The sequence below is a fragment of the Orussus abietinus genome, unplaced genomic scaffold (genome assembly GCF_000612105.2).
Source record: "Orussus abietinus isolate OABI.00-Male unplaced genomic scaffold, Oabi_2.0 scaffold8, whole genome shotgun sequence".
NCBI classification, from domain to species: Eukaryota; Metazoa; Arthropoda; class Insecta; order Hymenoptera; family Orussidae; genus Orussus; species Orussus abietinus.
This window is the reverse complement of record NW_019395997.1, coordinates 2,025,448-2,042,091: the sequence shown is the minus strand read 5'-3', so window position 1 is coordinate 2,042,091 and position 16,644 is coordinate 2,025,448. Positions and strand designations below refer to the sequence as shown.

Here is a 16,644-nt window from a genome sequence, read left to right as displayed (position 1 = left end):
AGATCGACGCGGTCGTCGGCCGGTCCGGCCGGAAGCTGCCCTCTGCGGTCGCGACTTCCTCGTCGGGGTGCCTCCCGAGGACCTTCCCGGGAATCGATCAAAGAGGAGGGATCGAGCCCGGGAAGATATTAAGATATGCCGTAGAGACGCTCGGCGGAGAAGGCGCTCTAGGTTGGCTCATAGCTATGCGGCGCATGGCTCGACCTCGACGTTTCGTTTCGATGGAATGCATCGGACGGAAGGCCGTTCTCCACGTGCGCCATAAGTTTATTTACGAGGCGCGCCGAGAGCGGGGAAACGCCTAGCGATATTTATTTAGCCTGGGGAACGGAAGGCGCAGCACCTCCGAAGCCTCTAGGAGGTCGTCCTCGAGGTACGTCGAGGCGACAGGTGGTGCCCGGAGGGCGGCCCACCAGCGACCGGCAGGTGTCGCCGAGAGCCCTACGCCGCGTCGTTCCGTTGGCGTCGCGTTTCCTTGGTAACGAGGGGAATCGATCGGGCTTCGATCGGTCGAAGCGTGCTTTCCGGGGTCCGAGGTTCCCCGGCGTCGAGTCGCGAGGAGGAAACCGAGGAACGCGCGTGGCGGGATCGACGATATTCATTTTTGCTCCCGGAAGATGGTCCAGGTCGACAGGCGGAGGGCACTGATCGTCTCCACCGCGGGGCACTTCTTCGGAGTTCCCGTCGGGGACGAGACCTATGCCGCGGCCGTCCCGGTCTTGGAGAAGTTCCTGGACGTCTCCGCGTACAGGACTCTGTGCGCGAGGCCCGGTCGAGACGCGAACGGCGAGCTGACTCTGATCCTGACCGGCGATATGCCTCCTGGAGGGAACACCTTGGTCTTCTTCAAGGTACCCGTCCTCGCCGGGTAACGAAACGATCGGCGAGCCGACGAATTCCGGTTGCGTTTCAGCTGGCGGCCTCGCGGGTCACCGAGGAAAATTTCCACGACCTGGTGCAGGTCGCCTCCACCGGGGGAGGCGGGGGTTCCACCCTCGTCGAGGCGATCCGCCGAGTGTGGGGACCTGTCCTGCAGTCCTCGGGAGTGGATTCCTCGGTTTTGAAGAAATTGGAGGACGACATCTTGGGCCCCAGGGCCCCCACCTCGCTGGCTGAGGAGGAGATCTTCTGGCAGAAGCGAGGAAGCGAGGCGAGGAGGTCCTCGGAGAAGCGATCCTTCGGGGAGATCGCCCACATCCTGAAGAGCATGAGGGTCGAGCTGGAGAGCGCGGGGGCTTCCAGGTGAGACTCGGTGGATCTTTTGCCAAAGGATGGTCCGAGACGTTCCCGATGAATGTCGACAGGGAAGGGTTGGCCGCGATGGAGGAGGCCCTCGAAGCCGTGTCGGGGTACGCGGACGACCTCTGGAAGCAGGGCGGTTCGGTGTACTCCGAAGATCGCACCAGGTCCTTGCTGGACATCGTCGGGAACGAGGTGGTCCTCGCGGTCCGGAACCTCGTCGACCTCGTAAGAACCTTTTCCACGCTTTGTTTCGTTCCGAACGCCTCCGGGTTACCCTGGTCCTCTCCCTCGATTCCTCGAGAGACTCCTCGGGGAGCATCGAGAATCGAGAATCGAGTCTCGACGAGGTTTCGTTTAAGGCCGCCAATTCGGGATCGAGAGCCAGAGACGAGGCCTTGACGATGGGAGCCTCGGTCTGCGAGAAGTGGGTCCAGCTCTCGGAGAAGCTGACGAGCCTCTTCTGGCCCCATCACTCCCTTCGGCCTTGGAAGAGTGGGACCTTCAGGCCCACCAGGTGTGCCCGACTGGGAGAAAGACTCAGGTAACGATTTTCCAGACCGGACCGCGCGCAAAATCCTTGCCTCATGGGATTTCTCATTTACAGACAAATGGCGGAAATTCGGGCCCAGCACCGCCAGCTGGCGAGACTGCTGAGCCCCGCTGAGAGGAACGGACTGGGCATCGACGAGCTGCTTCAGAGTCTCGACGAGTTTCAAAGTAAAGACGATCGCCACCTAATTTGCGCCCAAACGGGAGGTCGATCCTTAAATCGCGAGCGCTGATTTCAGTCAAATCGGAGGACGACTGGAGCGAGATCGACTGGGAGAGGCTGAAGAGGAGGACCGAGGAGGGTCTGGCACCTGCCGAGGAACGCGTCGCGGGGAAGCTGAAGAAGCAGCTCGCGGACGCGAGCACTCCCGCCTCCTTGGCGTCCGAATTCCGCAGATACGGAGACCTGATGAAGAGGGAGGCTCTTCGGCGCGCTCTTCGTGGCGAGAGGGAAGCTCTCCTCGCCGCCTTCGACGACTTGATAGGTGCGCCTCTCTCTTTGACTTCCTCCTCGCTCTTTCGCCCCATTCATGCCAGGATGCTTCAGACTCTTGCCAAGCCGATCCGGACACCGGAGACCTCCTGGACACTCCTCGAATACTCCAGGAAGTGCAGTCGGCGAGGGCGGCCGAACTTCGTCTGGAGAACCTTCGCACCCTCGGGAAGGAACTCCTGTCGGACCTTCCGGGATACGAGAAAGTTGCCAAGAAGATCGCGACCGGTCTCAGGGACGCGGAGAAGAGGAGGCAACACCTCGTCGACTCCTGGGTACCGCCCGAAGACGACGGTTCGTCGACGAGCGTATTCTGACCCCGCGGTCTCCGTTTCCCTCAGGTGGCGGAGGTCAAGGCAGCGATCTCGAGGAAGGAACTTACCCTGGGGACCGACGGCGCGGTGGTGGAGCTCACCGGGGCCAAAATGATGCGCGTCAACTACGAGCCCAAGCTGATGAGGTTGGTTCGCGAGGCCAGAGCATTGTCCAGTCAGGGGGTAGAGCTCCCGAGGGAGGCGAGGGACCTGGTGGAGCAAGCCGGGGCTCTGGCCGGCCGAGCGAGGGCTCTCCAGCAAGTGGCGACCTTCCACAACACGATAGGAGACCGGATGATCCTCTCGCAGAGGCCTCTGATGCTGGCCGCGGCTCTGGAGCTGGACAGGGCCGTCCGGGACCAGTCCGGGGTGGTCTGGTCGGATCCCCTGGCCGTCGACGCCTACACGGCTCGCCTGAGAGACCTGGTGAGCTAGTAGTGCGCGAAACGAGCGCTCTCCCGGCTACGTTTACCTTGAATCGTTCCTCCAGGTGAGAAAATTCGCTCGTCAGAACGCGGAGCTCGCGGCCAAGCACTCGACCGTTCTCGACCTGGTGAAGAACTTGCTGAGCGGCGACGCGGTTAATCTGGCGAACAGCCAGGCCACCTGGAAGGAGACTCTGAGAAACATGAGGGCGATCGTCGACGGCGTCGAGGCCGAGCACGGGAACACGGCGGCCTGGAAGCTGCACTGGGACCGACAGCTGTTGAAGGTGTTGGACGTCGCTTACCGGTGAGTCTTCCCAGAGATACCCGGAAAAGGGACGATCCTTGACTCGAAGAACGTTTTTCCCTCCTCCCAGGGCGGCGTTACCATCGCTGCTGAGGAGACTGCCGGAAGTTAAGGTCGAGCTCACCTTCCGCGAAGGTTCTCTCCAGTGGAGACCGAGCCTCGAAGAGGTCAGGGCAAAGCTGTACTCGGGGATACGCAGGTTCCTCGCGATTCCCACAAACTTCAGAGGCGTGGGCGACCCGGCCGATGGCCACTTCGGGGACCTCGTGCAGAGAAGCGCCTACCTCTTCGGAGAGGTATACAGGGAGGCGGAAATTCTTCTCTCGGCGATGGAGTCCTTCAGGGCCGGGTGGATGAGCCTGGCCGCCCCTGCGAGGATCGACGCCGGAGAACGGTAATGGATCTCAAAATCCCCCGGAATCCCCTCCGGAGGTCAATCTAACGCGTCCTTTTGCCCGCGATCGCAGGTTGAAGGGCAGCCCTCCGCAGGAATGGGAGAGGTCCTTCAAGGAAGCCAAGCAGTGGGCCCAGGAGGTGAGAATCCTCTTCGTCTCGAATTCTTCCAGTTAATTTCAGGGATAACTCCTCGCATTTCAGGTTGGACGTCTTCGAGGAGTCGAGGTGAAATTGTGGTGCGTCACCGTCGACACGGGGACCACCAGGAACGACCTGGAGTCGGCCTCGCGCAGGTACTGGGAGAGACTCTCCTCGGACTTGAGAGCGGAGGCCTCTTCGAGGTTGGCGGTGGTCGCCGATTTCCTGTCCTCGGCTGCGAAGGAACTGGATCGACGTCCTCGCAGCGTCGAGGAGGTGGGCTCCGCCCACGAGGCGCATCTCCGGATCCAGCAGCGCTCGGCGGTCGTTGCCGAAGAGCTGGAGGCGGTCTCCGGCCTCGGCAGGGTCCTGGCTGCCTGGACCAGGGAAGGGCTCGAAGGTTAGGAGGGAACTCTTGCGAGAAAGTCGAGATACGTACCATCCTGTGGTTTCTCGTGTCTAGGTATCAGCGGAGCTCGCGCCGCCTGGGAGGGCCTCGAGGAGCGCCTCGAGAGGCACCGCTCGGTGGTGGCCAAAAGGCTGGAGGACGCCAAGACCGACCTCCGCCATCGCGCAGCGGCCCTCCGGGACGAGCGGGAACGCTTCGAGGCCAGGTGGTCCTCCAAACCCGAAGAGGAAACCCCTGCCGAGTGGGTGACTTCGACGAGGGAGAGGTGGCAGAGTTTAGCCGAGCAGAGGGACCTCCTCGACGCCGACTGTCGGAAGCTCGGCCTCGAGCTCAAAGACTTCCTCGAGGACTACGACGAAGGCCTGGCCGCTCTTCGGGCTCGGCTGGAAGCCGAAGAGTCCGACTGCACCTTCCGGGCGGAATTTCTTGACGAGCTGAAGAGCCAAGAGGCCGAGGAGTGGACCGTGGCCAGAAGGAGGCTGCCCAGGCTGCACGACTGGCTCGACTCCTGGGAGACCAGGGTTCGATCGCGAGTCGCGGACCTGAAGCCCGAATCCGATGAGGACCGACCGAGGACGGACACCTTCGTCGAGAGGAAAATAAGAGAAATCCGCACGACCCTCGAAGCCGTGCAGCTCCTTCGGGGGGACGAGCTCGCCGAGGAGCACTGGCTCGAGTTGAGGCCTCTTCTGGGCCTCGGACAGGAGGGCACCCTGCGAGACCTGACTCTGGGTCATCTTCTGGGCTGCGCCAAGAATATCGAGGAAAATGCTCAGACCGTCAAGGTAAGGGTCTGTCGGCGATTCGTTCGTTTCGAGCCCTGCCACCCTCGTTTACCTTGCAGGACGTAACCAAAAGGGCCGCTGCCGAGAGCGGGATTCGTCAAGCTCTCCTGGAAGTAGAATCCTGGGAAGGATCCGCGTCTCTTGGGCTGCAAGAATTCAAAGACAGCGGAAACGCCACCGTGGTCTTGGTCAAGGAGTACGGAGGACTCCTCGGCCGCGTCGGTGAGATCGGGAGGGAATTGGCCGAGTTCAGTTTTCCAACTCCTTCGCCGTCGACGTCTCTCGAATTTCTTTTGCACCTTCTAGGGGAACTGAGACTCTTCCTGGAGGGAGCCAAGGGAGCTTCGAGCTACGAGAGGTTCTCCGGAAGGGCTGCTCGCTGCGAGACCGCCCTGTCCGAGCTCGAGGAGCGCATCAAGCTCCTCGGCGTCTTGCAGAGGAAGTGGATCTATCTGGAGCCCGTTTACGGTGGAGGCGCCGCCCCGAACGATTCCGCGAGGTGGCCGAGAGCCGACAAGGAGTTTCGCTATCTCATGGGGGAGGTTTCTCGCGATCCAAGGGTCTCCTCTCTGAGGAGACTCCCGCTGCCGGCCATGACGAGCCTCAAGGACTCGCTGGAGCGGTGCCAGAGGTGCCTCGACGAATTCCTGGAGGTGAACGTCGCCGTCCACACCGATCGTTGGTTCGGAATAAATCGGATAATGCCCATTCTTGCGACCGGCAGGAAAAGAGGTCCGCGTACCCGAGGCTCTACTTCCTGAGCGACGACGACCTTCTGGAGTTGGTATCCGGAACCGGGAGGGGCCTGGAGACTCACCTTCCGAAACTGTTCCAAGGAGTGGGCTCGATCCTGAAAGTGGAGGACCGACTCGAGGCCGTGGTCTCTCCGGAGGGAGAAGTACTGAAGCTGGCCAAGCCCGTGGACCTGACCGAGCCCCTGCCGACCTGGCTCTCCTGCCTGGAAGAGGAGGTGCGGCGCACTCTCCGGCAAACCCTCGAGAAGTGCCTTTCCGATTCCACGCCCGACCCCTCCTCGTACCCCGCACAGGTTTGGAAGGAAACGTTTCTCCGGTATCGTACCTCGAACGAGTCCCGACATAATGCTCGCCTCGTCCTCTCCTTCAGGTTCTTCTTCTCGCGGAGAGGATCCGTTTCACGGAACGCTGCGAATTGGCGCTCAAGGAGGGTAAGTCGAGCGCGAAGACCTTGGTGGACTCTCTGCAGTCACAGAGGGCCCGGTACAGGGGCCTCGAGGACGCCGGCGACGAGCTGACGGCCCTGAAGGCCAGGGCGCTCCTTCTGGACACGGTTCACCACCTGAACGTCTCCAGAGAAGTCCTCGAATGTCTGCGGAACGGCGAGGAACCCTCCTGGACCTGGAGCCGTCAGCTCAGGAGCTACCGAACGGTGGGTCGCGTTCGTCCTCGCTTTTCTCGGTCCCGAGGAAGAGAACGAGATAGGACTTTGTTGCAGAACGCCGGACCGGTGATAAGGTGCGCCGGGGCGGAGTTCCCCTATCGCTTCGAGTACCAGGGAGCCGCGGTCGGCCTCGTGAGGACGAAGCTGACGGAGAGGTGTTTCCTGGCTCTGACGCAGGCCATGAAGCTGGGTCTCGGCGGAAGTCCGACCGGGCCCGCGGGAACCGGCAAGACGGAAACTGTTAAGGCCCTCGGTGCCATCCTGGGACGGCTCGTCTTGGTCTTCAACTGCGACGAAGGTTCTCCAGTGGATTTTACTCGTACCGTTGTACCTTGATCCGATATTATTTATTTATTTATTTTTTCATCTAACCCATCCATTGCCCCAGGGATGGACGCCGGCAGCATGCATCGAATTCTCGGGGGTCTCGCCCAGGCCGGAGCCTGGGGATGCTTCGACGAGTTCAACCGCCTCGAGGAGGGGACCCTCAGCTCGGTCGCGATGTCGGTGAGGCCCCTTCAAGAGGCGGTGCGAGACGGGGAGAGGCAGGTGGACCTGGGGGGTCGGAAGGTTACTCTAGACCCTCACTGCTGCGTGTTCATCACGATGAATCCCGCCGGAGCCGACTACGGAGGGCGCAACAAGCTCCCGGACTCCCTGGCCAGGCTCTTCAGGCCCATCGGGATGGCGCATCCGGACAGATCCGACATCGTTCGAGCCCTCCTCGAGTGCGCCGGATTCCTCGAGGCCGCCGTTTTGGCCGAAAGGCTCGTCGAGACCTTCGATATATCCGCGAGACTCCTCTCGAAGCAGCCCCACTACGACTGGGGGCTGAGGGCTCTTAGGTCGGTCCTGGACGCCCTTCCCTCGGGCTCTGGGTCCTCCGATGAATCCTCTCGGTAGGTTCGATCTAGAAATACGATTATGTTTATCCAATCTTTTCTTTGGATCGGCAAAAGAGCGATCGCTACTCGGCCTTCAGGTTACTGGCGGCCATCCGAGCGTCGACCCTGCCGAAGCTGACCGAGACGGACGCCAGAAAATTCCGGGCCCTGCTGAAGGACGTCTTTCCCTCGGTAGACCCTTCGGGCTCCTGGACGGACGGAAAGGACCTCCGTGCTGCCTTGGCGGAGGTCTGCGAGTCGCGGAACCTGCCCGACGAGGTCCTGTCGAGGTGCGCGCAGCTCCACGTCCAGCTGCGAGGAAGAGCGGGCGTGGCGATGGTCGGTCCACCCGGGAGCGGCAAGACCCTCGTCAGAAGGACCCTGGCCGAGGCCCTGGCCAAGATCGGACAGCCGGTGGTCCAGCTGGTCGCGTATCCCGGCGCAATGCCGAAGTCCAGACTCCTGGGGCGGGTCGACCCCCGGACCAGGTGAGTCGGATCCTTGATCGATCTTGGAACTTAATTTTGCATCGTAGAAACTAATTCCGCTTATCAGAGAATGGAAGGAGGGCGTCCTGTCGAGGATGGTCTCTTCCGCCGGAGACTCCGCTACGTGGATCGTCCTGGACGGAGACGTGGAGCCTGGATGGGCGGAGGCCTTGAACTCCGCCCTGGACGACAATCGGCTACTGACCTTGCCCAACGGAGTCGGCATCAGGCTCGGTCCCGGGACCAGGTAGGCGGATCTTCCGCACTCTTCGACGTTAACGCGAGTCCTGCGATGAAGATATCCGTGTCTCCGGCAGGTTCGTCTTCGAGACCCACGGACTTTCCGGGGCCAGCCCGGCGACCGTATCCCGACTCGGGGTGGTTCATCTTCCGTCGGCGAGTCCTTCGTCTCTGATAACGTCCTCGAGGTTGGCCGCGCTTCCGTCGGTCTCCAAGGACCTGGCTTCGGCCCACCTGGGAGGAGAAGCCATCGACTGGGCGCTCAAGGACGACCGGCAGTTCTCCGCATCGGGGCTGATAGGAGCCGTCCTCTCTCACCTGGCGAGGGCCGAGACCAAGACCTCGGCGGCTTACGCTCTGCTGGTCTCTCTCTGCGGTCAGGTTGCGGATCCGAGCGAGAGGGACCAGCTCGCCAGGCGAATTTATCGATCGACCGATTGCTGGTGAGCGACGACCTCTTCCATCTCGATATTCCCGTGACCTTGCTTGAAAGGATTTCTTTTCCCTGGCGAATATCAGGTGTCCCGACCCCGAGAGGCCTTTCGACGCGCTGTACAGCTCGGAGATCGACCGGCTGGAGCCATTTTCCGGAAGTGCGGAATGCGTCGAGACGGCGGAGGGCCCGGTGCTCCTTTCCGGTATTCCGTTTCTTCGTCCAGGGTGGTCCCATGTTGTGAGAGTCGCAGGATGATCGGGGAACGTTTTCAGGGTCCGTGAGGAGAGCTCTCGCGGCGATCGCGCCCTGGATAGACTCCGGGCATCCCGTCGTGGTGAGAGGACCACCCGGGTGCGGAAAGGAAACGGTGATATCCGCCGCCCTCTCGCTGGCCAAGGACCGGGGGGAGGAATCCTTCGCCCTCGTGAAAGGATCTTCCCTTTACGGGACCCAGGACTTGTTGGCACGGCTGAAGAGAGTCTGCGTCAAGATGGACTCCTCGTCCCATGGAAGAGCCTACAAGCCCAGGGTCGGGGAACGGGTGGGGTTGATCCTGAAGGACCTGCATCTCGCCTCGATGGATCTGCAGGTACGTTCCCTCGGAAAGGACTCGAGAAGTGTTCCCGAGCGAAGCGTCTCTCGTTTTTCCGTCAGGAGGTCCTGCGGGAACTCCTTCAGGAGGGTGGATTCCACGAGGAAGACTTGGAATTCGCTCGACTCCCTTTGGCCTTGATTTGCACCGCGGACTCCTCGACGAAGCTCCACCCAAGACTGCAGGCCATCCTGGCATCTCACTACGTGCCGTAAGTTGTCCCTAGGTTCTTCTCGAACCCTCCGAGGAATTTTCTGAGATCCTTCCCTCAGACCTCCGAGCGCCAAGGACCTCGAGGGAATAGTGGAGCTCCACCTGCGGCGAGCCCTGAAGGACGTCGGCGTTTCGGTGGATTCTTGGATCTCCAGGATGTCCCCCGCCATCGTCGACGTCTTCCAAACGCTCTCGCCGAGTCCCGACTCGACCTCCTGGACCCCGAAGGACGTCGTCCTTTGGAGCGACTCCATGAGATTTTACCCGGACCCGGAAGGCGACGCAGCACTCACGAGGCACCTGTTGGACGCGGGACACCGACTCCTGGACTCCAGGTTTTACTTCTCCTCTCGGTCTCGATCTCGCTAAAGTGTTCTCCAAAACTCTCTCCGCTCGGGTCGAGACGTCTCGTCTAATTTCCAGATTCACCGGGAAGGATCGGTCAAAGTGGGAATCGAGGATCGCTTCGAAGTCCCCAGGAGTCAAGTACTCCGGAGACGACGTCTACGTGTCGAAAGGTGGAGGCGCCGGGCTAATTCCTCTTTCGGCCGAGGAGTGGAAGCTGCAGATCGAGAACGCGGTCGCGAGATGCGCGAGGGAAGGCGACCCCGTCGAGGCCTCGATCTCTCCCCACCTTCTGCAGACCGTTGCCGGTCGGTATACAATTTTATCAGGTACCTGTGAAGAGAAATCAGGATTCTATCCCTTTTTTTTTTTATCGCGAAGGTATCTGTTGGGCCCTGGGCTGTGGGCAAAGAGGAGTCGTCCTGACGGGGCGGGCAGGAGCGGGTCGCAAGTCGGCCGCGAAGCTCGCCGCGACCCTTACCTCCCTCCGGGTCGTCGAATCTGCCCCTGGTACGACGTCCTCGATTTTAACGCTCCTCTCCTCGGCGGTACGTCGATAGAAAACTGAGGTAACTCAAAATTTCCCAGGCCGAGGAAGAGCTGCGGTGAGGTCTTCCGTGCAAGCTGCAGGAATCGACGGGGAACCGACACTGCTCCTCCTCGAGGAGCACCACGGGAGCGAGGAAGGACTGGACGTCCTGGCAGGTGCCATAGTAGCCAATGGAGAGCTTCCTGGCCTCTTCTCCCCCGAAGAACTCGACGGCCTCGTGGCCCCCTTGGCGGAGCTGTCCAGGAGGGAGGACTTCTCCGGCACCCTCGAACAATTTTTCCATCATCGTAGGTTGCCGATCTCCGAGTCTCGTCCCGGATGCCCCTGGCTAGTTCTCCCTATAAGAAACGTTTTTCTATTATTTTCCCCCAGGTTTGCGAAATCTCCTTCGAGTGGTGATCATTCGGGACGCCGAAGACGTCCTGGAGGAACGGTCGAGTCGGTCGGGCCTGGGAAAGTCCTGCATCTTGGTGGGTCCGGGTCCCGGCAGCGAGTGGTGGTCCTCGGAAGGACCCTTGACGGAGCTGGCTCTGCAAAAGAGCGGTCTTCGAGGAACGGAGGCCGTCAAGATGGCGGTGAACTCGCATCTTCGAGCTCCTCGTCGCCAGCGAGCGCCCGCTAGGTTCCTGGCTCTGCTTCGAGTCTGGCTGGATCTGAGAGACAAGTGGACGGAGGAGATAGAGAGCGAGCTGGCCAGCCTCGAGGCCGGCATCGGCAGGCTCAGGGAAGCCGGAGACCGGGTTTCCAAACTCGAGGAGGAGGCCTCGCGGCAGCGCCAGGAGCTGGAGGTCCTCCGTCCTTTGATTCGTCCCCTGCGAGTCCCGATTTATTTTCCCGTCGTCCCTGAATTTCTTTTTTCCTCGACAGGCCGAGAAGGGGAGGGCCGCCGCAGCCCTGGAGCAGATCAGCGCCACCATGAGGGGAGCGACTGGCCAGAGAGGCGAGATGACGACGTTGAAGGCCGAGACCGAGCGCGAGAGCGCGGAACTGGCGCGTCGGAAGGTACCTCTCCTCGAGGATGATTATCTCCCGAAAATTCGATTTAAACGTTTGGGTGGGTCGCAAGGCGGACATCGAAGGCGAGCTGGGAAAAGTCGAGCCGCTGGTGGAGCAGGCGGCCCAGGCGGTCGCGGGGATAGGAGCCGACGCCCTGGCCGAGGTGCGATCCCTGCGAGCGCCCCCGGCCCCCGTAAGGGACGTCCTCGAGGGAGTTCTCCGACTAATGGGCATCAGGGACACCTCTTGGAACAGCATGAAGACGTTCCTGGCGAAGCGGGGAGTCAAGGACGAGATCAGGCGAGTACCGCGTCGGCCGCGCGACGAGTTCGATCTCTCGGAGCGAACCGACCGATTTTTTACAGGTCCTGGGACGCCAGGAGGAGCTCGGCGGCTAGCCTGGAAGCCGTGGAGAAGCTGGTGAAGGAGCGGCCGGAGAGCTTCGAGGAGAAGACTGCGAGAAGGGCCTCGGTCGCGGCGGCGCCCTTGGCCGCCTGGGTCCTGGCGAACCTGCAGTACGGCCAGATCCTGCAGCAGGTCGCTCCTCTCGAGAGGGAGCAACGAGCCTTGGCGCGGTAGGTCCGATCCTTTTCGATCCTCCTTGCCCCGCTCCGGGCCGAATGAATTTCCTTATCCCCCAGGAAACTCGCGGCCGCGGAAGCCGAGCTGGGCAGGCTGGCGACCGGGCTGACAACCGTGGAGAGCCGCGTGGCGCAGCTCCAGGAGGAGCTGGCAGAGCACTCGAGGGGAGCGGCGACGCTGCAGCTGCGGTTCGAGGCCACCGAGGCCGGCCTCGAGACGGCGAGGACGCTGCTACGGAAACTGGACACCGAGCACCGCGACTGGCAGCTGCAGTCCGAGAGACTGACCGAGAGGAGAGCCAAAGTCGAGGTCGAGGCCGTTAACGCGGCCGCGCTGCTGGTCTACCAGGTACCCGTCGAGGAACGTCGCCCTGCCTCCTTGCCGACTAAGTCGCTGGTTCCTCGACAGGATCCGACGAGGGACCAGGAGTGCCGGAGGACCGCGCTCAACTTGCTGGTCACGGAAAGGGAGAGACTCTCCTGGAGAGCTCAAGGTCTCCCCGGAGACGTCGAGAGTCTCGTCGGGGCGGCCTGTGCTCTGAAGGGCCCCCTGGTTCCGCTCTTCGTGGATCCGGCCGGGGTGGCGGTCGCCTGGTTGAAGGCCGGAATGGGATCGAATCTCGAAGTGACGCGTCCCGAGGGAGCCAACTTCTCGACGAGCCTCGAGCTGGCCGTTCGCTTCGGAAAGCCGCTGCTGATCGAGGAGATCCTGCAGCTGCCGGGGGTGTTGCTGCCGTTGCTGCGCCGAAGGCCCCTGAGACTGGGCGAGCGCTCTCTCCCCGCCCGGGAGGGCTTTCGGCTCTTCCTGGCCACCAGACGCGACGAACTCGACGGACTGCCCAGCGAGGCGGACTCCGTGCTCTTCGAGGTCGCCTTCGGGGCCGGGACCGGAAGTCTCGCCGAGCGATTCGTCGAGAAGGTGGGTCGGAATTCGGATGCACCTCGGTCCATGGTTGATACCGATTAATCGTCTCGAAAGGCGTTGCTGAAGGAGACCCCGAGCCTGGAGACGGAGAGAAGAGAGGCTCTGGAGAGGGAGGAGCGGCTGTCCGGAGAGAGGGACGCGGCGAGGGTGGAGTTGCTGGCGCAGCTGGGGGCGGCGAGGGGTCAGGATCTCCTTCAAGAGGCGCAGGGTTCCCCCGGAGGTCTCTTGTCTTCTCTGGAGGCGACTCAATCCAAGGCCAAGGAGATCGCCGTGGCCCTCGAGGCGAGCCGACGCAGCTTGGAGGAGGTCTCCAGGAGGGCCGAGAAGCGCCTGCCCCTCGCCAGGTTCGCCGCGGAGCTCTTCGAGGCCGTGCAGAGGCTCGCCACTCTGAACCCGCTCTACGTCTTCTCCGCGGAGGCCTTCGCGGACGTCTATCTCGAGGCCGAGGCCTTCGAGGCCTCCCTGGCGGCGGAGGATAGATCCGAGGATATGCGGAAGACCGTTCAGAGGAAGTACGCCCCGGAAATCCGCTCTTCCTGGTCGCGTTGACGTACTGACTCCTCCCCTGGCTTTCAGACTCGTCGACCTGACTCTTCGCCACTGCACTATGGCGGCCTACAGGAGGGACCGACTTCCTCTGGCCCTGCATCTCGCGCTCTCCCTCGAGCCGGTTCCCGATGACGAGAGAAGTCTTTTGCTGAACGGAGGGTCCCGAGATCCCGGGAACCGGGACTTCTCGGTCCCCGAATGGATCCCCGAAGAACGGAAGCCGGCCGCCAGGGCGCTCGGCTCGGCTCTTCCTCAGGCAAGTTCCTCGAAGAATCCCTTAGAAAAGAAAAGGAAATAATTGTCCCGACGTCAAAACCGATCGCGTTTTCTAGCTGGCCGAGAAGCTGAAGTCCACGTGGTTGGATCACGTCGACGCCGTTTACGCGGACAAGACGACGACTTCCTTCCAGAAGACCTTGATCGTCCTGACCCTGCGACCGGACCACCTTCGGACGTCTCTGACGAGGTTCGTCGCGGAGCGGCTCGGTAGGACTTTAATTTTGGCGTCGTCGGGTTCCCCGGTATCCGGGACCACTGTTTCCGATTTATAGGATCGGTCTTTGGTCCCCCTCTTCAGGAACTCGAGACATCGGCCCGCCGTCGTGGTCTCTGGGAAAGATCGCCGAGGACCCCGGCTCGCATCCGGTGCTGCTGCTGCTGTCCCCCGGAGCCGATCCAGGACCGGAACTGAGAGGCCTCGCCGCGAGTCGCGGGGTCCCCGTTCCTGGATTCAGCGAGGTCTCCCTGAGTCGAGGTCAGGTCGCTCAGGCCGAGGCGGCTCTTGAAACGGCGTGCAGGTACTGTCCGCGAAGAAAGACGTAAGGAAAGGACGATCGGCCAAGACGAGGCGCTTCTTCGTCCTCAGGAACGGCGATTGGCTCCTCCTGAGCAACCTGCAGCTGGCTCCGACCTGGCTGCCCCACCTAGAGGCTCTTCTACGTTCTCCGGTCTACGCCCTGAGGAAGCCCGAGACCAGGGTCTGGCTGACGACGGAACAGTCCTCGGGATTCTACCCGGGTCTCGCTGGGCTGTGCCTCAAGGTCGCCTACGAACCCCCCGAGGGCGTGAAGAGGAACGCGAAGGGGTCTCTTCGGCAACTCCGACTGCGACAGCGCGGCTCCGAGGAGGCGGCGGGAACCTTGATGCTCGCCTGGTTGCACGCCGTTCTTCAGGAACGCCGAAGGTATCCCCTTCCTCGTCAGATCCCAGGAGAACGTCCCTCGATGGGGATTTATCGAAGCCGCGCTTTCGGTTCCAAGGTTCGTTCCTCAGGGTTGGACCCGGGAGTACGAGTGGAGCGAGGCCGACACCGAGGCGGCCTGCGAGCTGGTGGTAAAGGGGACCACCACGAAGAAAGGCGAGACGGTGGACTGGGAAGCCGGCCAGGGGTTGCTGGACGCCGCCGTTTACGGGGGAAGGATACAGGACTCTTACGACTCGCGAGCCCTGACGGCGATCCTGAGGAGCGTCTGGTCCAAGGACGTCTTCTCGGGTCGCGAGAAGCTGGGGGGAGTCGTCAACGTTCCCGAGGCGGTCTCCCAGGATGCCCTTCGGGTTCTCGATCGCCTCGGCGAGGACGATCTTCCGGACGAGTACTTCGGATTGCCGGCCAACGCTCTAGGAGCTTGGGAAAGGTCGACCGCGGAATCCGCGCTGGCTCGACTTCGAGGTGACTATCCGAATCTCTGATCTATATCGATCCACCGATCATACATTGTATCTCGATCGTAAATCTGGTCTCGATAACATCGTCTCGCTCGATGACCTCGTTTGCCGGACGAATTAGGAATGTCGCTGGCCGAAAGTGGGATCTCCAAGGATAAGGCCTCCAAAGACTTCGAGAAAAGGATGCGCAAGGACCTGCGGGACTTGTTGGAAAGCCGGATTCCCGATCCGAGGACGAAATCGACCGACCTGGTGGAGGATCACCCCTTGAGGAGTTATCTCAACGACGAGAGACGTCTGACCTCGAGTCTGCTCGAGCTGGTTCGAGGCGAGGTCGACGACGCGTCCTTTAAGGACCCCAAGGTCCGCGTTCTCCACGATCTCTCCAGTTCCATCTCCCGGAAGTTTCCTCGGTATAATTATTTCCTACTTCTTCAGACCCCGAAGCAGTGGCTGAAGCACTGGCCGGAGGGCCCCGAAGAGACCTTGCCCTTCGTGGCCGGCTTGGTTTCCAGACATCGGGCCCTGGCGGCCCTCCGACTCTCCGCCGAAGGCCTCCCCGCGAAAGTCGATCTTTCCTGGCTCGCCAGACCCCGGGCTTTCCTGGCGGCGTTGAAGCAATACACGGCTCGGAGCTCCGGAGAGCCTCTAGAGGGCCTCCGACTGCGGGCCAGCTGGCTGGACGGTTCCCAATCCGCCAACTGGAGGACCTCGGTAGTCATCGAGGGCCTCCTCGTGTCCGGTAACCCTCGCGTCTACGTTAAAGGAAGAATCACGAGATTAATCATTTATCTACCGGCTCGCCGGTCAGTCCAGAGAAATTATACGGATTTTTTTCTCTTAGGTGCCTTGATAGAAAACAGAAGTCTGAAGGACCTGGAGGCCGGCGCGGCTCCGGTCGCCGCGGCCCCGCCTTGCCGGGCGGCGTTTCTCCTCGAGGAAGTGGCGGGGGAGAACTCGGCAACCGGAGGGAAAGCTCCCTCAGAGGTCCTGCAGGTCCCCGTATACGTGGACTCGAAGAGGACCTCGGTGATCTGCTCGCTTCCCGTGGGCTGTCCAGGGTCGCGCCGGGACGTCTGGCTGCGCCGGGGCGTCGCCCTCCACCCTCGCTAAGGCCCGACGGTGCGAGACAACCTCCTCCCCGGTACCGGCGTAAAGTGCTTTATTATCGTAAAATTTAATAAACTTTACAGATGAATATCGTTAATCGAGGAAAATATACGGTAGTTTAGTGTAACGACTAACGAGTTACGCAATTAGACGCACGAGGTATACGCTGAGATTCCATTGGAAATTACCGAAACTATTCGCCGCCTCGCGCCTCCTCGCTCTCGGAGGGATCCCGACGGGGGCGACATCCGGATGGGGATACCCTCCGAATTATCCAGGACGCTCGGCGACAAACCGCAATCATAATAATTAACGACAATAGCTAATACGCGATATTTCCGACAGTCGCAGGTCCTATGTCGGCCGTTGCGAGTGCCGATAACAAGGAGTCGAGTCGATAACGAGGGCGACCAACCCGGAGAAACGATACAACGGTGCCATGGGACAACGCTCGTCGGCGACGTCCCACCAGCCTCCGTTAACAGTCCGGGCGCGAGGTCGTCGATAACGAGAAAACGCCGATTAAACGGCCCAAAGAAGGGACGATTCGACTAAGGCAGTCCTAAACGAAGCCGGCCGTACCTCGATATGCG

At 61.6% G+C, this 16,644-nt stretch overlaps 1 protein-coding gene across 1 annotated transcript; it reads left to right on the top strand.

Moving 5' to 3' along the window:
* The first annotated feature begins 617 nt into the window (after positions 1-617).
* LOC105699303 (cytoplasmic dynein 2 heavy chain 1) lies at positions 618-16,054 on the top strand. Its single transcript, XM_023434134.1, has 44 exons — positions 618-851; positions 914-1,242; positions 1,305-1,467; positions 1,602-1,783; positions 1,847-1,959; positions 2,031-2,276; positions 2,339-2,559; positions 2,626-3,024; positions 3,089-3,330; positions 3,401-3,724; positions 3,798-3,864; positions 3,928-4,264; positions 4,328-5,058; positions 5,118-5,280; positions 5,365-5,711; positions 5,783-6,106; positions 6,184-6,465; positions 6,532-6,775; positions 6,866-7,376; positions 7,460-7,849; positions 7,917-8,096; positions 8,167-8,532; positions 8,609-8,727; positions 8,798-9,114; positions 9,180-9,328; positions 9,390-9,665; positions 9,754-9,983; positions 10,057-10,185; positions 10,264-10,512; positions 10,598-11,013; positions 11,093-11,227; positions 11,292-11,521; positions 11,587-11,796; positions 11,863-12,151; positions 12,212-12,721; positions 12,782-13,239; positions 13,304-13,532; positions 13,609-13,762; positions 13,854-14,073; positions 14,142-14,459; positions 14,536-14,945; positions 15,063-15,304; positions 15,380-15,683; positions 15,786-16,054. The coding sequence occupies exons 1-44, from the start codon at positions 618-620 to the stop codon at positions 16,052-16,054; spliced, it is 12,258 nt and encodes a 4,085-aa protein (XP_023289902.1).
* The last annotated feature ends 590 nt before the right edge of the window (positions 16,055-16,644 follow it).

What these genes read in the sequence shown, in the direction of transcription:
- LOC105699303 (XM_023434134.1), top strand. Translation starts at nt 618, where the DNA reads ATGGTCCAGGTCGACAGGCGGAGGGCACTGATCGTCTCCACCGCGGGG. An exon ending in CGCCTTCGACGACTTGATAG is followed by an intron (nt 2,277 to 2,338) that starts GTGCGCCTCTCT and finishes AGGATGCTTCAG; the next exon opens with ACTCTTGCCAAGCCGATCCG. An exon ending in GGGCCCGGTGCTCCTTTCCG is followed by an intron (nt 8,728 to 8,797) that starts GTATTCCGTTTC and finishes GAACGTTTTCAG; the next exon opens with GGTCCGTGAGGAGAGCTCTC.